Source organism: Oryctolagus cuniculus, chromosome 18, assembly GCF_964237555.1.
Source record: "Oryctolagus cuniculus chromosome 18, mOryCun1.1, whole genome shotgun sequence".
Classification (NCBI taxonomy): domain Eukaryota; kingdom Metazoa; phylum Chordata; class Mammalia; order Lagomorpha; family Leporidae; genus Oryctolagus; species Oryctolagus cuniculus.
Genome location: NC_091449.1, coordinates 12,908,652 through 12,931,720, shown reverse-complemented (window position 1 = coordinate 12,931,720; position 23,069 = coordinate 12,908,652). Strand labels below are relative to the sequence as shown.

At 60.8% G+C, this 23,069-nt stretch overlaps 1 protein-coding gene across 2 annotated transcripts in view; it reads right to left on the bottom strand.

The window, feature by feature from the left end:
- Positions 1-811: 811 nt before the first annotated feature.
- Positions 812-23,069, bottom strand: part of MEGF8 (multiple EGF like domains 8) — a 39,451-nt gene continuing 17,193 nt past the window's right edge. For both annotated transcript variants that reach the window (XM_051836451.2, XM_051836452.2), the window contains 24 exons: positions 22,880-22,993; positions 22,307-22,555; positions 21,742-21,941; positions 21,226-21,436; positions 20,880-21,129; positions 20,338-20,470; positions 17,902-18,149; positions 17,665-17,775; positions 17,388-17,506; positions 16,916-17,123; positions 16,289-16,469; positions 15,722-15,885; positions 14,916-15,060; positions 12,987-13,218; positions 11,231-11,354; positions 10,866-11,079; positions 10,554-10,768; positions 7,530-7,737; positions 7,200-7,359; positions 6,710-6,902; positions 6,251-6,421; positions 6,040-6,170; positions 5,558-5,690; positions 812-3,741 (listed from right to left, as the gene is read on the bottom strand). In XM_051836451.2, coding sequence (XP_051692411.2) covers positions 2,473-3,741; positions 5,558-5,690; positions 6,040-6,170; positions 6,251-6,421; positions 6,710-6,902; positions 7,200-7,359; positions 7,530-7,737; positions 10,554-10,768; positions 10,866-11,079; positions 11,231-11,354; positions 12,987-13,218; positions 14,916-15,060; positions 15,722-15,885; positions 16,289-16,469; positions 16,916-17,123; positions 17,388-17,506; positions 17,665-17,775; positions 17,902-18,149; positions 20,338-20,470; positions 20,880-21,129; positions 21,226-21,436; positions 21,742-21,941; positions 22,307-22,555; positions 22,880-22,993 — 5,383 coding nt within the window. In that variant the 3' untranslated portion in view covers positions 812-2,472. The remainder of the gene's footprint in view (positions 3,742-5,557; positions 5,691-6,039; positions 6,171-6,250; positions 6,422-6,709; positions 6,903-7,199; positions 7,360-7,529; positions 7,738-10,553; positions 10,769-10,865; positions 11,080-11,230; positions 11,355-12,986; positions 13,219-14,915; positions 15,061-15,721; positions 15,886-16,288; positions 16,470-16,915; positions 17,124-17,387; positions 17,507-17,664; positions 17,776-17,901; positions 18,150-20,337; positions 20,471-20,879; positions 21,130-21,225; positions 21,437-21,741; positions 21,942-22,306; positions 22,556-22,879; positions 22,994-23,069) is intronic.

Here is a 23,069-nt window from a genome sequence, read left to right as displayed (position 1 = left end):
AGATACCACGGTCAGCTCACACAGGCAAAACACCCATGTGGTCAGAGGAATCCCTAAACATCCCTTCAGTTACCCAAAAAGACTCCAAATACACCATTCAGGGGCCGCCCAGAGACCCACACACATTGCCACCTTCTTGGTAGAGCAGCTAAAGAAGCAATGGGGCTGTGCTCATGGGCGGGCTTGTCACTCTTGGCACAATGCCACACCGGCAGACGGTACCCCGTAAATATGCACAATCATGATGGGCCAGTTAAAATTAAAGATTGAAAATAGCCTACGTGGCCTAGTGGTTAGAGTGCCCACACTCCACATCATAGTGTCCAGGTTCCAAACCTGACTCCGGCTCCCGACTCCAGCTTCCTGCTAATACAGACCCTGGGAGGGAACAGTGGTGGCTCAGGCACTTGCTACTCACCTGGATTACGTCCCTAGCACCTGGCTTCAACCCCACTGGCCATCACAGGCACTTGGGTGGCAAAGTGTGTGTGTGTGTATATATATATACACACACACACACACACACCAAAAGAAAAAAAAAAGTAACTTGTGCCTGGGACCGAGGCAGCCTGCTTTCCCTCCTGAGCCACACAGAAATCCCGCATTAGGGACCCAGGGAAGCCTACAGCTCTCCTCAGTTCATGGCTTCCCCGGGGAGCAAGGGCTTATCAGACCACACAGCAGAATCAGGGCATTCAGGGGTCTACACACACACACACACCCACACCCACACACCCACGCACCATTGCAGCTTCAGGGCAGCCCGCTCCACCCCACCCCCTCCCTTATGCAGATGCCACTCACACCTGGGTCCTCCTCACTCTTTATTTGTGGATTCAGCCATTTCCGCCTCTTCCAACACGGTCCCTGCTGCCTCTGTCGTGCACACCGTCGGGCCCTTCAGGCTGAGGCCCTCCCAGGGAAGGGAGGTTGCAGGGACCAGTCCCCCCAAACCACCCCGTCCCAAGGACCAAACAGCAGCAGGTGGTAGGAGTCTTGGGCAAGGAGGCAGCTAGGCCTTGAGAAAAGGGGTCCCCTGTGGGTGGAGCTCAGAAGTCCAAGGAGGTGGCTGAGGTGAGGAGCACCTGGAAGTGTGCAAGCAGCACCAGTGAGGAGCTGTGCACCAGCGGCTCCCACAGCTCCACCTCCAGCCGATGCCCCACGCCTGCCTAGGGCAGCGTCCGGCAGAGGTTCCATCTTCTCCAAGGCTCCCTCTGACCTGCCCCCTGCTGTCCCAGCTTCACGGGAGGACCTCGGTCAGCACAGATGCACGTTGTCCCTCCAGTCTGGGTGGCAGCAGCAGCTTCCTGCCCCACTCTGGGCTCTCGCTGTCCCTGCCTCTTAGCTACTTCCACCAGCACTGTCCACCCCCCCTCCCCCCACCCCGTCCCTCCTGCTCAGATGCAGTAGTGTCTGGATCTGACCGATTCCTGATCTTCCTCAGGGCCTGCCTGCCTCACCTGCCCAAACCCCACCCCCAGCCATGGCTCAGTCAACAGTTAAGGGTCACCTGGACCCCCACACATCACAAGCCCCCATACACAGCTGCATGACTGCCACCTCCCCACCCCCTCCATCCCACTCTCACACCTCAGCAGAGCGACCTCTTAAATACGTTCGTCGGATCCTGCCACTCCCTCAGAAAACCAACAGCTTCCCACTGCCCTGAGAAAGCCAAGGCCCCGTCTCGCCCATGGAGTACGGGGTGACGCCGCTCCTTGCCCGCCCAACCTCATCTCACACTCGGCCTGGGGCACATGGGCCGTGTCCCAAGCCTTCAATAAAGCACACTGGCTCCCCACTCATGGCCTTCACCCTCGTTCCTTCTGCCCAGAGCTCACTTCTCGCAGCATCTCTCATGGCCAGTTGCTCTTCTGTGCCTCTCGGGACGTCCAGTGGGCTTCACCCCATGGGCCCTCACGGTCACATCCCATGGAGGTCTCTCTAAAAGCACCTTGCTCCTGTGTCCACATCTGTCTTATCAGTGTGTACGGGTCTGTGTCTGTATGTGTGTCAGTGTGCATGTCTGTGTCACTGTCTCTGTGTCAGTGTGCATGTCTGTGTCACTGTCTGTATTTGTATCTATATCTGTCTCACTGTGTGTCTCTGTATGTGTGTCAGTCTCTGTATTTGTGCGTCTCTACATTGTCTGTGTCACTGTGTCTCTGTATGTGTGTCAGTGTGTGTGTGTGTGTGTGTGCTGCCTGTCTCCCTTCACCAGACCCTAAGTCCCACAACATCAGGGACCCACTTCCCTTGACTCCTGCTTGCCCTGTGCCTGCAACAGTGCCCAGCACATAGTAGGTGCTCAATAAATAGTTGCTGAATGCAGAACAAAGGGGTCCTGAGGACCCGCAAGGGGGAGGGAGTCAGTGCTGTCTGAGGAGGCAGTGTCCAGGGACCCCCAGGTGGAGGAACCCCAAGTCCAGAGTGGCCCCCTCAGGTGATTTGGCTGCCGTGGCCCTTGGCGGGTCAGAGGGACATGCTGGTGAGGTTGTCCTGGCTCAACAGTCCCTTCCGGCCGGCGCCAGCTCCATGGCCACTGCCCCCAGCACCCCCGCCACCCCCACAGTACTCATGCAGCCTGTGCCGCAGTGTGACAAGGGCTGACCCCAGGCAGGCACCGTTGGGTGCGTGGGGCCCCCCAGGCAGCTGCAGCAGCAGCGTGGCCACCCCGGCCATGCCATCTTCTGTGGGCTCAAGGGTGATGGGCCCAGCTCGCAGGCCAGCAGTGGAGGCTGGGATGGCCGGTGGGCAGCAGCTCCCTCCCACAGGTCCCCAGGGCCCACCAGCCCCTGTCAGCAGCAGAGGAGCCAGGAAGGGCTCAGAGCGGCGGAAGGCAGGTGGTGGGAGCCCAGCCGGCTTCCAGGCCAGAGCCACAGCAGCAGGGTCAGGCGGGAAGCAGACAGTGACCTTGGCAAATGGGCGGCTGGCCATCTTGGTCATCTCCTGCAGGTGCCGGCGCTGCTCCTGCCGCTGGTCCAGGGCCTGTTTGGCCTTCCAGAGGAGCACGCAGAGAGAGAGAAAGAGGAAGAAGCACGAGAAGAAGACAGAGAAGAAGACAAACAGGTCGATGTGGGCCTGGTCCTGCCGGAAGAAGAGCAGGCCCTGCGAGTCGGCCGAGCCGTTGGCGCCTGGCCCATTCGGGTCTCCCACGCCCAGCAGCAGCAGGTAGAAGCGGCTGGACTTGAGGGCGTGGTGCTCGTGCGGGTAGGTGATGACCAGCCGGTCCCGCACGCCACGGACCACCAGCACCGCCGACGGCTCTGTCACAGTCACATAGGTAATCAGGCCTCGCGGCCACACCTCCCGCACTCGTGGCTCTGTTGGAGCGCCCAGCCCGCTTCCAGCCCCTGGTCCCCCCGTGTCCCCAGCCCCCCGGGGGCCACCGTCAGCCAGGGGTGGGGGTGGCGGTGGGGGTGGGGGGGGCTGGATATGCACAGTGTGGACACCGGTGTCAGGGGCCACACGGACCACGAAAGTGTCGTAAGAGGTGGAGACGTAGAGGTCCACAGCACCGAAGGTCACATCCAGTGTCAGGCGGATGTCCACATTGGTGAACTTGGGCTGCACGCCGAAGAGGACGGTGCGGCCTGGGCCGAGTGCCCGGCGCTTGGGCTCGTGGAAGCAGTTGGTCTGGGACGTGGGGTCCAGGCAGCATTCCTGCTCCACGGAAATGAGGCGGTAACACTGCTGGCCACCCAGTGGGCTCCCATGGAAAGATTCCCGGCACTTGGCGCACTGTGGGCAGAGCAGGGAGCGGGGGCAGCCATCAGGAACGAGCCCAGCACTGGCCACTCCCCAAGCAGGACCTGGTGACACCTTGCACCTGTTGGTAAGGAGCCACAGCCCCAGGCTCCGCCCCTTTCCCAGGGCTCCAGCTGCTTTCTTATGATCCCCCCAAATCCACTGGCCACAGTGCAGCCAGCACCAGGACCTGACAGTCCAGCCCTGCCACCCCTGGTCACCTCAGTGACTGACACCCTGATGCTGAGGCCAGCCATGTAGAGCTCTGCCTCCTCATTAGCTGTGTGCCTTGGACTAGCAACTTAGCTCACTGTGCTGAGATTCTTCCTCTGTACATGGGAGCAGCCACGGGTTACTCGGGGGACTGCTGAAGCCACAGGCATAGCGTTTGGCACAGGGTTGGCCAGCCTCACCTGCAGGCCCAGCTACGCTCCCACCTCAGAGCCTTCGCACTGGCTCATCCTGTCTGGACGGCTCCACTCCCACACGTCCACGAGTCCAGCACCCTCACTTCCACTTCAAGTGCCCCCTCCTCACGAAGCCCCTCCTTAGCCACTCTCTCCACCGTTTCCACTCCCACCAGCTCCCCGTCCCGCGGCATCGGCATCGGCGTTCCCCCCGCTCACTGCTGTCTAACACGCCGCGTGGGCCTCCCTGAGAATGTGAGCTCCTCAAGGACTCCGTTCGGCTGCTTTGGCCCACTACGCCCCAGTGCAAGCACACAACAGGCACTAAGTGAGCGCTGAACGAATGAGTGGCTAGATGATAACAGCTGTTGGACGCCTGTAGCTCAGTGGAGACGGCTGGAGTTTTGGGATCTGATTCAGTCCAGGCTGTTAAGTGCCAGCTGCCTGACCTGGGCAGGACATTCATTGTCCCTGAGCCTGATTCCTCCCACGTCTGTGCCTCACCAAGGCCCCTGCACAGCCTTGAAAAGCCTTCCACGTCCCCAAAGCACAGCGCCCAGCTTGGCGCAGATGCTCCCTTAACCCCAGCCCCTGCTCGAGAATCCAGACTCAGCTACTCCACAGCTGCCCCGAGGGCTGTAGGGGACCCTTTTGGTTAGGCTTTGGGAAAGTACCAAATCTGGTCCCAAGTGGAAACGCAGCGTTAGGAAGGCTGAGTGACTGCTGCCACATCAGACAGACAGACAGTGTTCCTACCAGCGTGTGGGGAGCCTGAGGAGTCAGGGACTTCCTCTTCCCTCTGGCATTGCAGAGGGAAGGCGGCTGGGGTGGGGACAGCTATGCCCCAAGGAGGGAGCAGGGCGTATCCTTCCTGCTGGCGGCAAGGCTGCACCCCAGGAGCCAGCCGGGTGGCTGATGCAGTGCTCCAGGAGCCGGCCGGCAGAAAGGAAACTCAAGGGGATTGGAGTCTGGGCACCAGAACTGCGGCCCAGCAGTGAGACGGGGACTGCCACTGGGGAGAGCCTGCCTGAGGATGAGGCCAACACAGAGAAAAGCAGAGTCAAGGTGAAGGAGAGAACACCTGGACCCAGCCATTCCTGAAGGTGGACCAGCCCAGGTCTCGAGAGTCAGTCCATTCTCTTTTTAGCTTAAGCTACTATGAGGTAGGTATCCTGGCACTGGCGGCCTCCAGGCTGTGTCTGCAATGGGGATGTTTCCCCGCTGGTCTAAGAGCCCCACAGAGGCTCCTGCTGGAGTCAGCATCACGGCCTGAACCTGGCTGGGGCTCGGGAACAGTCCATCAAGCTAACCTTGACCCCAAGACTGCAGACTGAGAACCACGCCTGGTTACCCCATCCCAGCAGGTGGGGGCCTCGGCCCACCACTGGCCTCCCCAGCCGCACCTGGTACTTGTAGCAGTCTCGGCGGTCACTGGGAGAGCTGCCCTGGCATGTGCCCGTCTCTGTGTTGTTCTGACACGGGCAGCCCGTCCCGTCCTGCTCGTTGCATGTGTCAGCGTGGCCGTTACACTGGCACCTGAGGATGAAGGAGACAATGGGGATTACATGGCTCCCGGCAGCTCCAGGGCCTGGGCTGGACACTACCTGGGGAGGCCAGAGGGGCCAGGCTTCCAGAGGTCGAGCCATTGCAGGATGGCAGTCAGGAGTGGCACCCGGCATGGCTGACACCCAGGGCAGAGGGTATGGGGGGGAGGGTCTCTCCAGGGCTGGTAGCTCGCAGCCTCCATGCCCAGTCTCCTGCGGGGTTCCGCAGTCCCTGTTTGCACACAGCATCTGAGGAATTCATCCCCTCCTGACGGATGGGGAAGAGGGCTGGGTGGTGGGGGGGCGGCTCCCGGAACCGCCCTGGAGGAGGGCGCCCTCACTTGGTGCACTTCCCGTCCAGGAGGAAGTAGCCGTGCAGGCAGCTCCCGCACTTGTCCCCGTAGCTGTTGTTCTGGCAGTTCACACACACGGCCTCGTCTTCGCTGGGACCCTCTGTCACCCAGTTTTCTATCTGGCAAAGCAAGGACAGGCTGATGCCAAAAGGCACATGCCCGCCTCCTCCCTCAGACCCAGCTCCGACCGGCCTCTTACCTCCTCCGGGTCCAGGGAGTACTTCTCTGGCTCCCTCCTGGCCATTTCCAGCTCCTTCCTGGAGACGCAGACGTGGCTGTTGCCGCGACAGAAGGCATGGCAGGGCCGGCAGGTCCCACCCCCCACGGCTGAGCCCACAAACAGCGGGAGGCACTGCTCACAGTGGCTGCCCTGAAGCCAGGATACAGGGTGTCAGGCAGGCTACAGAATCACACGGCTGCACCTGCACACTTCTAGCCCCAAGTTCTGAGCTCCAAAAGCCCTTCCCCAGCCCTCTCCCATGAGCCCACCCTCCCAGCCCAGCCTGCACTGTCCACCCCCAGGCAGTGTCCCCGGGGCCTCAGACACCTCCCAACAGGGCTCTGCCTGCTTCCCTGCCTCTACTCATCAGAGCTGTGAGGGGGACTCCAGTCACTGGAGGGTGGGCTCAGGGGTCCGAGGCCCTGGTGGGCGGCCCACCTTGGTGTGGTTGCGGCACAGCAGGCAGTGGTCGCGGGCCCCGACACCGGCACACTCGCTGTGGCGGTTGCACCGACATTCCGTGGAGCAGTTGCGGCCCACGAAGCCGAAGTGGCAGCGGCAGTGGTCGGGCTCCACACACGAGCCGTTCACACAGCCCTGGGCACACACGGGGCGGCACAGCCCCGTCACGCTGTGGGGACAGAGTGGGAGTCAGGGCAGGGACCTGCCTTCCTCGGGGCACCGCAGCCTGGCCCCCGCCCCTTCCCTGCTCTGTCCAGAGATCTCCCTCTTCAGAGGGCACTGGGGAATGCAGTCCCTCCCTTGTCCATCTCCCCCTCCTGCCCCTCCCAGACCCAGCCCACCACCCTCAGGCCCTCAGCTTCCCTTCTTTGCATCCGGCTGTGCTCTCAGCCTCTCCCTTCCCTGCAGCCCACGGCCCCTCGGTCTGTGCGGTCCGCTCCTCCCACCCACTCGCTCGGAGCCTCACTTGTCCATGGTGTAGCCAGTCTTGCAGCTGCACTCGTAGCCGTGCGGCTGGTCGTGGCAGTTCTGTGTCTCATTGCAGTCATGGTGCCCATTCGCACACTCGTCCTCAGGGGGACAGGCCAGGAAGGCCCAGGAGGCCCCAGGACGCTCACATGTCAGGCCTGGCACCAGGGCGTACAGGATTTCAGCTGGGGGCAGGGGGTGCAGAGGACCCCCCCCTGCCCCAAGCCCTTGCTCCTACAACCCCTGGGACAGCCCCCAGCACCCCCATGTCCTCCATACCAGACCCCAGCCAAGGGCCAGCCCCTCTCCTCCCACCCCCAATCCTCACCATCTCGGGGGCCGCTGAGTCCCCCTTCCATGCAGCGGCCGCCCCCGTCCTGGCCCCCCCAGGCACACCAGCCACAGTGGGGGCGCCGCAGGCACAGGGCGCACTGGGTCGCCTGAGCACAGCCCAGGGAGCAGCTCTCAGGCCCCCGGAGCAGGCGTCCGCAGCCCCCGGCCATACACCGCAGGGGCAGGTAGGAGGGGCTCAGGCACTGTAGGGGCAGGGTGGGAAGAGAGAGGTAAGGAGAGGGTCAAACACACATGACTCGGATGACATCTCTTCCCGAAGCCTCGCCCCTCCTCAGCCGTGGGCAGGTGGGCCAGGGTGGACACCAGCTGGGGCCTTCATGTTCCACCTCTCAGGCACTAGAACTGGGCATTAGGGCTAGAGGCCAGGCTGCGGAAGTCCCTGTGAGGGGCTGTATGATAGGAAGATTACAAGTGAAGAGAACAGAGGGGCGGAAGCAGCAGCTGCAGGAGGCAGGGATGGACGTCGGGCTCCTGACACATCACACATGGCTTTCCCGCTGTCCCACAGGCTCCAGGCCACCCCAGCCCCTTACCCCCACCCCCAAGGCCCGGCTGCACTTTTCACCCAGGTTCCCAGGGTATCCCTGTGTGGGAGTGAGTTCTGTTCATCAGCTCAGCCAAGGGCACACCTGTTTCTTTCAGCTAACGAAGGGCAATGACCCAGATGGGGACCTGAGAATCAGGAGCTGGGCCATGAGCCACAGCCGTCAGCAAAAATGTGGACCTGGCTTCTGGGGCCCAGAGGCTTCCCCCAGCCCCGGCTGGGAAGCTGAGAAGCCCTGGGCTGGGGCCGGGCACGACTCCGAGGCCGTCGCTTCTGTGCTGGAATCCAGACATGGTGCACTGTGGGAAGTTCCCTCGAGCGTGTTATTCACTGCCTGGGCCTGGAGTGTAACAGGAAAGAGATTAATCCGTCTTGGCTGCCTGAGAGCACTTGGGCAGAGGCAAAGCCAACCACGCAATTCTGAAATAGAAAACCCTGACTGCTGCGGCCGGAGCTCCGAGCCCACGGAGGGCTGGGGCCGGCAGCAAACTGCGTCCTGCGGAGGTGCCAGAGGCAAATCTCTGCCAGGCTGGGCTTCCCGGTCTAAATTTAGTGCACCCGTTGGCAGATGGTGGGGCTATGGGGAGGGGAGGGGAGGGGCAGGGCACCCTGGGTCCCCAGTGTGGGACCCGCCTGGTGGGCAGTGATCGTGCCCAACACCATATACTGCATCGCTGTGCTCGTGGGAGAGACGGGAACCCAAGTTCGAGAGAAGGACCCCAGCTCCTGTGCTGACAGCCCCAGCACCCAGCAAAGAGCCCCCGACAGGAAAGATGCCCAAGAATGAATCTGCTGGGAGGAGCGAGGGTAGGTAGGCGGCAGGAGACAGGTGAGGGAAGACAGCACTTGGCTGCCCACTCCAGGTTCTGAGGACAAAGCCAATGACGCCTGACAGACCTGGAGCAAACACAATGGGTCTGGCCTGCACGCCTGCTAACGTTTGCCTTGTGAGGTAGTGTTTTTATAAAACCCAAGCTGGGGCAGGCATAATGGCTAAGATGCTGGTTGAGATGTCCGAGGCCCCTACCAGAGTGCCTGGGTTCAATACCCAGCTCCGGCTTCCTGTGAGTGCACACCCTGGGAGGCACAGGTGACGACTTAAGTACTGGGTTCCTGCCACCTGCATGGGTTGAATTCCTGACTCCCGACTTCAGCCTCAGCTGTTGCAGGCATTTGGGGAGTGACCCAGCTGATGGAAGCTGTTTCTCTGCCTTTCAAATAATTTTTTTTGGAAAATAAAACATGAAAACCTGAGCCAACATTTTAAAGTTAAGAGATTTCACAGAAATTGGAGTGGGCAAAAGTCCCCTTGGTCACTTCCACCATCAGCTGTGCTGGTGCAGCCGCCAAGGGCACGCTGTGCTCTCCCCACCGCGTCGCCGGCCCCTCGCCCCGCTGCTCTTTGGCCTCCTTGGCCACCTGGTTCTTCAGGCCTCTGACCTGGGCAGGCACAGGGGCAGGGGCGGCGGTATGCACCAGGACATCTGGGGAGGACTTCTGTTACCAGAAGGACCTCAGGCGCCAAGAGGGCACTGCTGGTTGCAGACATCAGGCCTCTGCCCTCCTGGCCACTCTGAGAGTCACCACGGGCAACCCCCACGGCTACTCTCTTGGTGCATCTCAGACAGTGGAGATGGGACATCTCCCTAAAGGGTGGAACTTGAAGCAGCCAGACTGACCCCCTCACCACGACTAACTGCAGTAACGGTAAAAGCAGTAATGGGGCTGGCATTTGGCGCAGCAGGTGAGACGCGGTGTGGGATGCCACATCCTATACCAGGGTTCTTGGGTTCAAGTCTCCGCTCTACTTCCGATCTAGCTTCCTGCGAACACACACCTTGGGACACAGCTCAAGCACTTGTGTCTCTGTCACCCATGTGGGAGACCCGGATTGAGTTCCTGGAGACTGAGCTCAAAGGGACATACACTGGGACAACAGTGGCCTCTGGAGTCAGAAGTGCAAATGGATTAAGGGTCAAGGCCACCACCTGAGGGCGTGTGTGTTAATGAAGAAGCTGAGAGAAGACAGAGATGTGTGGAGAACAGCTGGGACCGCCACGTGGCCAAGAGCGACAGAGCAGCTGCTCTCCTGTCCTCCACCAACTGCCCCAGTTCCTGATGAGATGCCAGCTCAAGGAAGTGTCTGTTTCTTCCACCCAAAGTTTCAAAAGCAGAGAAAGAGATGAAGGAGGGAAGCAGAGAAGGTCTGAGAGGTAGCAGGGAGTGAACGAGGAGACACAGACGGGAGGCAGCAGGAAGGCTCAGGCTGGGGGACCAAGGAGGGCGGCGCAGAAGCGTGGCTGGGCGACGGCAGGAGGAAGCGGGGAGAGGTGATGGGAGCAGAGGACGCAGTCAGACGTGAGCGAGGGCGATGGCGATGAAGGATGAGAGGAGGGAGGAGGGCCAGTGCCAGGACAGAGGAGGGAGCCTGGACAGCCCGGTCCTGGGTGGTACCTGCTGGAGGCTGCTGCTCCAGACACAGTGCTGCCAACCTCCGTCCGCACCCTTGGAGTCCAGGCAGGAGGTGCAGTTTGGAAGGAGGTGACAGGGGGTGGGGCAGGGCAGCGGGGGTGATGACTCCACAGGCATCGGGGACACGTTGAGCAGCGAGTGGCTGAAGCAGGTCCAATCGTAGGTGGGCTGCACCGAGAGGATGCGACGGGTCTCCCCTGGGGATGGAGCACAGGCATGAGCATCCAGTCCTGGGTCTCGAAGCCAGCAGCCCAGACCCTCAAACTCTCATCAGGGGCCGAGGCTGCCACTCACCCGTCCTCTTGAACTGGCGCGTCCACATGCACTTGCCCTCCCGCGTGCACTGCTCGCAGTCTGCAGCCCCGCACGCGGCCTCCGAGCAGTTCCCCGCCCAGAAGACCTCTCGCTGGTTGATCCGACAGTCGTTCTCGGAGGTGCAGGACCCGTTGCGCCCGATGCAGGCACCCTCAGGACAGTTGGTACACCACTTACAGCGGGGGGCAGACGCCTGGTGGGGGAGAGGTTTAATGGGGACCTCGGGGATCCTTCCTCTAGCTCTTCCCACCCAATCCCAGCTGAAGGGCTCAGTGGTTCTGAAAGCGTACCAAGGCCTCCCTGTCCCCCTACCTGCCATTGCTCACCCCCGCCCCAGGCATCACCTCTCCATCTCCAGGCTGCAGGGTCCGGGGATGGCGTGCCAGGCACTCACTGCACGTCCGGAGACGTCGACACTCCTCTGGAGAGCGAGGCATTGGGGAGCAGGGGGGTCCCCCACAGCCTAGCCTGGAGGGCAAGAGGCCTGGCTCACTCAACCTAGCCAGGCCCCTACCTTCCACCTCCTGGACATGGGTCTGCAGGCCCCACGCTCTGTCCCCAGCCAGACTCAGCACAGACCTCCCTACCCTGGCCCTTCCCCCTGACCCTTGGAGATGAATGGTCCCACCGGCGCCGCGGCTCACTAGGCTAATCCTCCGCCTGCGGCGCCAGTACCCCGGGGTTCTAGTCCTGGTTAGGGCGCCGGTTCTGTCCCGGTCGCTCCTCTTCCAATCCAGCTCTCTGCTGTGGCCCAAGAAGGCAGTGGAGGGTGGCCCAAGTGCTTGGGCCCTGCACCCGCATGGGAGACCAGGAGGAAGCACCTGGCTCCTGGCTTTATATCGGCACAATGCGCCGGCCATAGCGGTCATTTGGGGGGTGAACCAACGGAAGGAAGACCTTTCTCTCTGTCTCTCTCACTGTCTAACTCTACTTGTCAAAAAAGAAAAAAAAAAGAAAGAAAGAAAGAAGATGAATGGTTCAAGGTTCACCTGTACCCAGGCCAGACAGGCTGGACAACACCTCCAGTCCTTTTGCCCGCCCTGCCCCAAGACCTTCTGCTTCCTGCATCTCCAACTCTCCCCTTCTCCCCAGCCCTGTGGCCCCTTGCCTGGTGTGGGGCTCCTCCCTACCCCAGCCTCTACCCTGGTCCCCAGCTGCAGCCTCCTCTCCCCATTCTGCCCTCACAACAGCTCCAGGGATCTCTCTGCCTGGGCCTGGCCCTGCTCTCTTCTGTTCAAACCTTCTATGGCTCCTCACTGCCCACAGAACAGGTCCACAATCCCTTGCCCAAAGCACACGTGTTTCAGAATGCTCTAGATTTGGGAAGAGCAGTGAGTACACCCGCTGTTGTACTCCTGAGGGGCCTGGGGGAGCACCCTACGATCAAACCCAGTAATACTCCTGCTGTGAACATGAGACGCCTCACGGACAAGCAAGGCCCACGAATGCCCATGCAGCCCAGCTGCTCCAGCAGACAGGTGAGCCTGGGCTAAGCCTGGAAGGGCACCTGCAGCTTCCAGAGATACCTATACTGCCCAGACACAGCTGAGGGGTCAGTGGAGCTGGCACAGAAGCCCTTTCTAAGCTGCCCCCCCAGTCTCACTGCCCCCCCAAACCAGAGCCCCTCAAGCACAGTCACGTTTCACTTAACCACAGGATGCTCCCCTAGGTGATCTCACCGTGCAGTGCACGTCACACAGTGCATCACAGATAAGGACGCACAGGTGGCTAGGGAACACGGTCTCACGGGGCCATGGACTGAAACATCACACACGTGACCGCACCAGGCACAGCCCCACCTCCATGCCTTCGCTGGTCTAAATTATAGGAGTCATTTGGGCCCAGTACAGACTCAGCTCCTTCAGGACGCATTCCTGGATGAGACCCCAGCCCCCAAGCAGGGCTCCTCACTCTTGAGGCCCCCAGGCCACCCCTGCCTGTGATGATTCACCTCCTCCCCAACATGTGACCCCCCATCCCAAACCAGAGGTTACAGTCCTGAGGCCTCCCTCCCAGCCTGGCCTAGCACAGACACCCCTCATCACCACCAGAGGGCAGCAGCACCACCTGCTAATGGGCTGGGAGTCACCAGTTAGTTACCTGTGCACCTGGTCCCCGGACAGGCAGGCCCCATGGCACCAGGTGCAGGCCCCAGACTGGTTACAGGCTTCGGGTGAGGGCAGCAGGCGGCAGGGGTCAGGGGGCAGGGTCAGCGCCAGCAGGCGGCCCAGGGCCACTCCTCCAAAGCCTCCGGAGATGTACAGGCGGCTCCCCACAGCTGCCACGGCATGGGCCACAGACTCCTCCATCGGGGGTCCCACAGAGGCCGGGCCTGAGCAGAGACAGATGTTCAGAGATGGAGCGCAGGAGACCCAGGGCAGGGGCCCCGTGCAGACGCTGGAGAGAGTTAAAGGAGAGAGGAGAGGAGACAGATGAGGACAGATAGGCTGGAGGCCCATACAAGGACAGCCAAGCAGAGAGGCAGAGAGACACAGAGAACAAGGGACAGGGGAGGAATGAGAATAGAGACAATGTGGAACCAGACACAGGCAGTGGTGGCACAACCTTCTGACTGCACAAACGCCATCAAATCCACCGTTTAAAAATGGTTAATTTCACATTATGTAAATTTCACCTCAACTTTTAAGAATGCACAACAAACACAGACATTGAGTGGTAGAAAAAATAGATTAAGAGAAAGGGAGGCCGGCGCCGCAGCTCAGTAGGCTAATCCTCCGCCTAGCGGCGCCGGCACACCGGGTTCTAGTCCCGGTCGGGGCGCCGGATTCTGTCCCGGTTGCCCCTCTTCCAGGCCAGCCCTCTGCTGTGGCCAGGGAGTGCAGTGGAGGATGGCCCAGGTGCTTGGGCCCTGCACCCCATGGGAGACCAGGAAAAGCACCTGGCTCCTGGCTCCTGCCATCGGATCAGCGCGGTGCGCCGGCCGCAGCGCGCCGGCCGCGGCGGCCATTGGAGGGTGAACCAACGGCAAAGGAAGACCTTTCTCTCTGTCTCTCTCTCTCACTGTCCACTCTGCCTGTCAAAAAAAAAAAAAAAAAGAGAAAGGGAGATGACAGCGTTGTGGCACAGTGGGTTAGGCGGCTGCCTGCGACACGAGTGATCCCATATGGGCGTGGGTCTGAGTCCCGGCTGCTGCACTTCCAATCCAGCTCCCTGCTAATGCACCTGGAAAAGCAGCAGAAGATGGCCCCAGTGCTTGGGCCCCTGTCACCCACGTGGGAGACCCAGGCTCCTGGCTTTGGCCTGGCCCAGCCCCAGCCATTGCAGTCATTTGGGGAATAAACAAGCAAATGGAAGATCTCTCTCTCTCTAACTCTGCCTTTCAAATACATAAATAAATCTTTTAAAAAGAGAGAAAGAGAAATAGACACGAAATGAGATGGTCAGAATGAGACAGGAAAAGGGGACACACACCCAGACCATCACTTACAATGCTAAGATAAAAAGGCAGGGTTTAGGCCGGCGCCACGGCTCAATAAGCTAATCCTCCACCTGCGGCACCGGCACACTGGGTTCTAGTCCCGGTTGGGGCACCGGATTCTGTCCCGGTTGCCCCTCTTCCAGGCCAGCTCTCTGCTATGGCCCGGGAGGGCAGTGGAGGATGGCCCAAGTGCTTGGGCCTTGCACCCGCAGGGGAGACCAGGAGAAGCACCTGGCTCCTGGCTTCGGATCAGCACAACCTGCCGGCCGCAGCGTGCCAGCCACAGCGGCCACTGGAGAGTGAACCAACGGCAAAAGGAAGACATTTCTCTCTGTCTAACTCTGCCTGGCAAAAACAAAACAAAAAGGCAGGGTGTATAAGGAGCCCACTTCTGACATGTCAACAGCCAGGCCTGGAGGACACACCTACAGGAGGTACTCGTGGCTGTCTCTAGAGAGTGGGGTGACTGTCTCCTTTGGTAGACTGAACATTTATTTTCTCATCAGAATAAAAAATAAAAGGAAGGAGAGGAGGGCATCTCCAGGGAGGGCGGGGTGTGGCCCCCTCCCGGGAGCGTGCTGGAGACTCACGGGTGAGGTCGGGCAGCAGCCAGGCGTTGCAGTTGACCTGGTAGAGCAGCACGTCGCTGCTGAACTCGTCAGGCTCCGAGCGCCCCCCGAGGACCACCATGGTGTCGCCCAGCAGGGCAGAGGCGTGGAAGAGCCGGGGTCGAGGCTGTGTGGAAACAGGTGGTAGGGCCAGCCCGTCAGACCCAGTCCTCTGCTCAGTGCCCCACCAGCCTACCCAATCCTAACCTACCTCAAGTCTCACCTCCCACCTCCCGAGAACAGCCCACAGTCACCTCCTTTCCCGAGCCCCAAAACCCCCACAGCACATGCTGCTGCTCCCAAGAAATTGGCCGGACCCCTGGGACGGACACCCAGATTCCTCACATGATCTTGCCAGCTGGGGTAAGTGAGGATCCCTTCCACCTCCCCGCCCCCGAGAGGGGCTTAGAAGTGAGCGTGCACTCGTAACACAACTGTCTCTAACCAACAGACAGGATTCCCATCCCCCAACCTGGGAGACCTTAGGCCTGTCAGGCAGGAGGTGGAATCAGCCTTGGTCCCGCCTCTGTAGACGGGGAGGCCCGGAAGGGGAAGGGCCTGCAGGGGCCGGACCCAGCCTCAGAGCAGAACTGGGGTAGAAGCTACGTCCCGGACTCCCGGCCTAGGAGCCTTCGCTCCAAATCCAAGGTGGAAGAAGGCAGACGTGAGGCTATCACAGGTCAGTGCACGGCACAGGAAAGGAAGGTAAGCAGGAATCCAGGGTGGAGCCAGCCCTTGGGGCTTGGGGAGGGGGCACCTGCATCCACCTGACTGGACCTCTTCCTGACCTTTGCCCCCTGGGATGGGGCCAGCAGGCTCCAGGTACGGTCAGGACAGTGCAAGGAGTAGAGCTCCGGGGATGGGGCAGCCAGCTCCACGTGGAAGCGGAAGCCTCCAAACACATAGAGGGAGTCGGTGGCCTCGTGGTAGACAGCAGAGTGACCATAGAGACCTGGAGGGGAGCAGAGTGAATGCAGAGATGGGAGGGTGGGGACCAGGGACACCTGCCCCGCCCCCTCCCTGTGCTCCCCGTTTTAGTAGTCACACACTACCCTGCCGGGCCCTGCCCACCTTCCCTCCCCAGTCCTAAAGGGCCCCACTGGAGACTCTGGAAGGGGGAGGCAGTAGTTGACAGGAGACATGGCCGCAGGGAGACTGGGTGGCAGGATGTCCAGGGACCCTACTGGAAGGATGCAGGAGGAGGGACAGAGAAGCGAGAGCCTTGTGGGCAAGGGGTGCAGTTTCTCCCAGAGAAAGGGAGCCTGTGAGAGTCTGTGAGGGGCTGGAGAAGACACGGAGGGAGCAGGGAATGGTGGGAGCCCACTGAGCCTACACCAAGCCCCCCGCAGCCCCACCTGTGGGGGGTGTCCCACTCTGTGGTCCAGACACCCAGGTGCCAGTCGCCAACTGATACTCGAGCAGCTGCTGGTTGAAGCCATTTTCAGGGGAATAGCCGCCTACCAGGAGCAGAGACAGGCCTCGGCGGGCAGTAAGGGTGTGACCAGCCACTGCCGGCAACTCCAAGGTCGGAGGAGCCTAGGGATGGAGGGCTGAGGTCGCCGAGGGCCATGGGACAGGGGTCACCCTGTGGATGGACGCCTGCCTCAGCCCCCCACCCTGCCCTCTGCACTACATAACTACAAAGGTTATGAGCTCCTGGGCCCAGGTGGCTGTGGGAGGCCTCCCGGCAGATGGGCCTGCCCAGCCCACCGCCACGGACCCGAGAAGCCCCTTCATCTCGGGAGGCCCTCGCTCCCCTGCCCACACTCAGCAGCTGGCGGGGGGAGGCAGCTGAGCCCCAAGCTAGCCACCCAGAGCAGCATGTGCTCCTGGCCAGGGATGAGCAGGGGACTACACTGTGGCTTGTGCTAGAACCTGGCAGGACACGGTTTCCTCTGGTTAGAAGCTTGTGGGGGGCTGCTGTGATGTCTCTGCCAGAGCCCGGTGTGGAGGTTGGGGTCGGGGCAGGAAGAGACACCCACCTTCTCCTGCCGCCACTGCAGGGTGGTGAGGTTGAGGACCCAGAAGTCGCGGGCAACACCCCCGGCTGTGAGCCCCCCCAGCAGGTACATGGCACCACGACCAGCAGGCACATAGGCAGCTGCGTGAAAGGAACGGGGTGACGGGCCAGGGCCCCCATCCTCAGCTCCCGCCAGCATCTGTGTCCACCTCCGCTCACTCACTGAGTACCTGTGGCCAAGACGTAAAAAATCAGCTCCATTGTAGGTACCCCAGCATCCTTAACGTGACTGCCGCAGGCCTTGGGTGAACTTTCTGAGTCATCTGACCATCCCCTGGGGTAGTACCACACCCGTCCCCAGGTGTGCACAGGTGCACCTCCTGTTACAAGTATCCCAGCACCCCCTGGGGTGATTCTTGGGTGGCAGACTTCTTAGCAATCCCTGCAGCGTCCTCTCTCCTTCAGGTACCCCACCTCTCCAGGGCAGTCCTCACCTGTACAGATTTCCCAGCAGCCCCTGGGGCAGGCCCAAGCCCCCAAACATCCACAAGGTGGCATCAGGCCCCTCCACCATGGTATGCCCCAGGCGGTGCAGGAAGCGGCTGGCAGTGTCCTGGGGGTGGGATTGGGGGTGCCGGGGTCAAGCTAAGGTCATGACAAAGTATCAGCCGGGATATAGGGTCTGGGGGTTGTCCCAGGAGTGGAAGTGGGAGACTGACCCAGGAGGTAGATGGTATGCCACACCCCCAGAGAATAGGCACCCCAACTCACAGCTGAGAGGCGGCTGTCCATGAGGGTCTCCCAGACCAGCTGCCCACCATCCAGCTTCGTGGCACAGTCAGGGCCTCCAAAGCCCTCAGCACAGATGCACACGCCTAGGCTCTGGGGGATGGCGGGAGGAGGCTGAGGGGACTCCTGACAGTCCAACACCCATCCCACCCAGCTCGCCCTGCCCTCCCTGTACCTGGTCACAAGTCCCTGCCCCAGCTCGCCATGCCCTCCCTGTACCTGGTTACAAGTCCCTGCCCCAGTGTGGGCATTGCAGTTCTCGGGACACAGAGCCATGCGGCAGTGGGGGCCAGCCCAGCCCTGGGGACATCGACAGAGCCCAGCGCCGGCAGCCCCATCCTGGGGCACACACTCCTGGGGGACTGGGCAGCTGCCGGGGCCTCCTGACCCACAGCGGGCAGAGCCCACTGAGGCGTTGAAGCCCCAGGATGAGGAGCCGTTGGCCTCCCAGTGTAGCACGAGCAGCCCTGTTGAAGAGAGAGGCCGGCTTGGAGCAGAGCTGTGTCTCAAGCACTGCTCCACGCCCAGGCATTAAGGAAACCCAGCGAGTGGGAGGGAAGCAAAGCATCCTGGTAATTTATGTTCATTGCCATGGCTATACCCGCCTGCACATCCCTCCCTCAGCAAACCCACTGTGTTCCCTCAATTAGTTTTTAAATATTTGTTTGTTTGAAAGGCAGAGCAACAGAGGGAGAAAGAAAGGGAAAGGTGCGTTCCACCCACTGACTGGTTCACTCTCCAAATGGCCACAATGCCCAGGAGTCAATAACGCCATCCAGGTCTCCCACGTGACTGGCAAGGGCCCAAGCATTGGGCCATCATCCACTGCTTCCTCATCCACATTAGCAGGCAGCTGGACCAGAAGCAGAGCAGCCAGGACTGCTTCTTCCAAGCAGCAGGGGATGGCTCAAGTACTTGGGTCCCTGCCACCCATGTGGGAGACCCAGACTGACTGGGGCATATTCCAGCCCTGTCTGTTACGGGAATCTGAGGAGTGATCCACCTGTCTCTGTCTCTGCTTTATAAATAAAAAATAATAGGGCTTGTGCTGTGGTGTGGTGAGCTAAGCCTCTGCCTGTGGTGCCAACATCCCATATGGGTGCCGGTTCGTGTCCCAGCTGCTCCTCTTCCAACCCATCTCTCTGCTAATGGCCTGGGAAAGCTGTGGAAGATGGCTCAAGTATTTGGACCCCTGTACTCGTGTGGGAGACTCAGAAGAAGCTCATGGTTCCTGGCTTCAGCTCTGGCCTCTGCAGCCATTTGGGGAGTGAACCAGTGGATGGAAGACATTTCTCTCTGTCTGTAACTCTACCTCTCAAACAAATAAATAAAAATATTAAAAATAAATAAAATAAACAGAAATTTAAAAACATCCCCGACATCAACCTGGGGGCAGGAGTTTAGACGTAGGGCAGCTGCCTCCACAGGAGCACCTGGGTTCCACACGCACCTCCAGCTCCTGACTCCAGCTCCTGCTGATGCAGGCAGTGGTGATGACTCCGTAACTGGGCCCCGACACTCAGTGTGCGAGCTCTGGATTGAGCTCCTAGCTCCTGGCATGAGCCTTACCCAGTCCCAGCCATGGTGGGCATTTGGGAATAAACTAACAGATGGGCATTCTCGCTCTCACTCTTTCTTTCAAGTAAGTAAAAATAAATTGATTTAAAAATAAAAACCACCATGAACCTGACTGTTGCTGCAAGCTCCAATCCTTCCATAGCTCCCCACTGCTCTGAACACCGGGTTTCCTTACAAAGGAGACCAGTGGATTAGCAGTAGAGGAATTCATATTATACGCTATTAAATGTGAAGTATACCTGAATTAAGATCTTATTTAAAATAAGAGCCCCTGCAGACCCCCTCAGCTCAGAGCCTCCCGCTTGCCACGCCCTCTGCGCCCCGGCACCAGCCTGTGCAGTCCTGTTCTCAGGGCCCTGGCATCGGCCATGCTCACCTGGAGGAGCCATGCACCACGACACCGGCAGCTTCCAGCCTCCAGCCAAATTTCACCTCTGCAAAGCCACTCCCCAGGGGCCCAGGTGAGGCTAAGGGCCTGCTCCTTCCTGTCACTGTGGCCCTCAGTGAAGGTGGACTGTTGGAGTGTACTCTGTCCCATGCAACTGAGCCCCCACCCCATGAGGCCACCAAGGCTGGTTCACTGCTCAGGCCCAGCTCACCATGCGTGACACAAAATCACCCCAGCTCTGGGGGCTCACGGTGAGGGTCATGCAGTCTCCAGCAACCAAAGAAGGAACCCATTTCCAACAGAGTCGATCTCATCTCCATCAGTCCACGCAGGCTTTCTTAACCTCTCAGCACTGAGCACACAGAGGGCCTGCTAATTCTTTGTTCTGCAAATTGCAGAACACACAGCAGCACCTCCGGCCTCTACCTGTCAGAAGCCAATGGCAACCCAATCACCACAACCTGTGTGCCCAAAGACGGGTCCCTGCCAGGCCCTTCTCTCCAGAGGCAGCTCAGCCAGAGCGATCTCTAATAAGGAAACTGACCAACTGAGGCCCAAAGAGGAGTGCCTGTGTCACCTAGTGAGTGAGTGGCCGAGTCAGGATGCAACCTGGGTCCTCAGGTGGTGCGTGCAGGGACGAGGGACACACACCCAGGACAAAAGCAGTACCACGGCCCCCAGCCTCGTACCAGACAGGGCCTGCACAGTGAGGGGCCTGTCCCGCCGCTGGCCGCAGAACGCAGCTATGAGGCTCCGGTCTGACTGGACGACACCAGTGTCCAGGAAGCGTGGGAATCCATCAAAGGCCAGCACGTAGCTCAGCTGGAGGGGTGCAGAGGCAAAGATCAGGGGATGATGAGCATGGTAACAGGGGTTCCTGAGGGTCATCTGTGGGTGGGAAAGGGGCTGAGCACCAGGAAGACTGCCAGGGGCAGCACACCCAGAGGCCACCACAACCCCTCCGGCGCTCCAACCTGACACGGCTCCTTCTCAGCGCATGGCTTCTCAAAGCCATCAGTCATCAGAGTTGGCACTCAGGGTGTAATAATCTGCCAGCCCTGGAGGGGGAGTCTGAGGACTTGGAGAATGGGTGCTGGGAACTTGGCCAACAGCAAGGGGGCTTAGGAATGGGGGCCAGAGGGTCTATGGAACAGAAAAAGTGACATGCTTGGTCAGGGTCTATCTGGGGTCCAGAATGAGGGGGAGGACGTGGATCTGGCTCAGTGCTCACCGTGCAGGGGGTGCTGCTGTCAGGGGAGAAGGTGAGGGTGAGTGGGGGGCAGAGGGTCCCGGGGGCACAGGGCTCCAGCACCTCGGTGGCCGAGACAACCCACACACAGTAGGACAGGCCAGGCCCAGCTCTCGCCACTCCACCACCTGGAGGCAGAGGCCCCCCAAACCGGCGGGAGCCCAGTGCCACTGAGGACACGTTGGTGAGGAGGGCGCGACCTCCACACTCCCGAAAGCAGGAGCCGCCAGCCCTGGGGAGAAAGAGGGAAGCCAGCATCAGACAGCTCTGCCCCCCGACCCAAAGTCCTTAGGCCCTCCCAACCCAGCCCAGCTGGCTCCCAGCTCACCGCGGGTCCCCGTAGTAGCCCGGGGAGCAGAGCTGACAGTGGGCACCCTCAGTGTGGTCCTGGCAGAAGCAGAGCCCGCTGAGGTTGTCACAGTGGCCACGGCGTGGGTCCCCATGTCCGTTGCACTGGCAGGGCCGGCAGCCGCCTGAGCCCGTGGCGTTGCCGAAGCTGCCAGGCCGGCACCGTTCGCAGTGCTCTCCCCACGTCCAGTCTGCAGAGGCCCCAGGTAGGACACAGTGTCAGGGTCAAGGGCAGGAAGGGACCCCAACCAACTGGCTTGGCTGATCCCTGACCCCAGCCCGGCTACCTCAGAGGAAGGAAAACAAGGCCCAGATGAGGAGGAATCGTGAGTCCCGAGAGGGGAGACTGAGGCCCCACCAGAGGTGGTGGCCCCTTTTGGAGGAGGAGCAGGGAGTGGGGCAGGGGAGGCAGAAGCGCACTCAGAGCTGAGGCAGCTGGAGCCCGGGCAGGGAGAAGGCCGTGAGGGGTCCCGGGGCCGGGGTGAGGGCCACTCACCCTGGCACTCATCGCAGAAGCCAGGCCCCCGCCGGCGGCAGTGGCTGTGGAAGTTGCAGCCACAGTCCCGGGAGCAGCGGGGGGCGGGGGGTCCTGGAGCAGGCGTGGGTGGGGGCAGGTCCGACGTCCAGCCCAGGTCACACACGCAGGTGAAGTCTGGGGGACCGCTACACACACCATGGCCACAGTCCTCCAAGCACCTGAGGGGCCATGGTGAGTGTGGGGAAAGGGCTGGGCAGGCCCACGGTCCCCAGAATACCCCCTTATCTCCTCCCCCCGTGACACCTCCACAAGCGACTGGCTGCTTCCGCAGTCCTGGGCTACATGGGTGACGCCTGTCTCTATAGCAACCACATCTCACCACCCGAACCCCCTTCCAATTGGATCCTTCTGCATCTCCCTGGAATGCTGAAGACTGGCCCAGTCTATGGGTATCCTGTTTCCATGGTAACTAGAGTTACCCTGGAGACCCTGTCACTCAACAAGGACCTAGTCTGCAGACAACTGGGGGTGCTGATTCCACAGGAGGGAGTGACATCTCCATGGCAACCCATGCTTCACTCACGTGCGGTTGCAGTGTGTGGTGCCATCGCCCTGGTAGCCTCGCTGGCAGTGACACTCATAGCTGAGAGGCGTGTTCAGGCAGGTGGCCCGCGGGTGACATCGAGCCAGGCCCAGGCGACACTCATCCACATCAGGACAGCGGGCATATGCCCAGCGGGCAGGGAGGGCCACGGGCAGCCCCAGGCCCTCCCCTACCCACAGGGAGCAGTTGCCCCCACCCAGGGGCCCTGAAAAGTCCCCCTGTAGGCACCTGGGGAGTGGGGGATTGAAGAGGGAAGGGGACCAGATAGAAACAGGAGACACAGACAAGAATATAGGGCAGAGAGAGAGGGGCCAATCAGGGGGAGAGCATGAACGTGAATATGGACAGGCAGAGCCCAGAAAAGCCACAAAGAGATTTCAAGACAGAAATGGAGCAAAATCAGGGGACAAGAGGAGAAAAGAGAGACAACGGGAAGGGGCAGCAGCAGCAGCACAGGGAAGGACACAGGCAAACAACAGGGAAACAAAGTGACCGTCAGCGTCATGAGGACCAGGCCAGGCACACCCTCCTGCCCACCCGGTGTCCCCTCACCGTCCCAGTGTGGGGTTGTCCTCATTGCCACACCAGCCGCACTCGTGGCTCTGCAAACACTCGTGGCAGGTCAGAAGGCCGTCGCAGCTCCGGCACCGTGGCTCCGAGTGCACACTACAGGGCAGCAGGTGCGGCAGGGTCAGAGCCCGGGCCCCTCTATGGGCTGGGACTCCCGCCTGTGCCCTGCCCC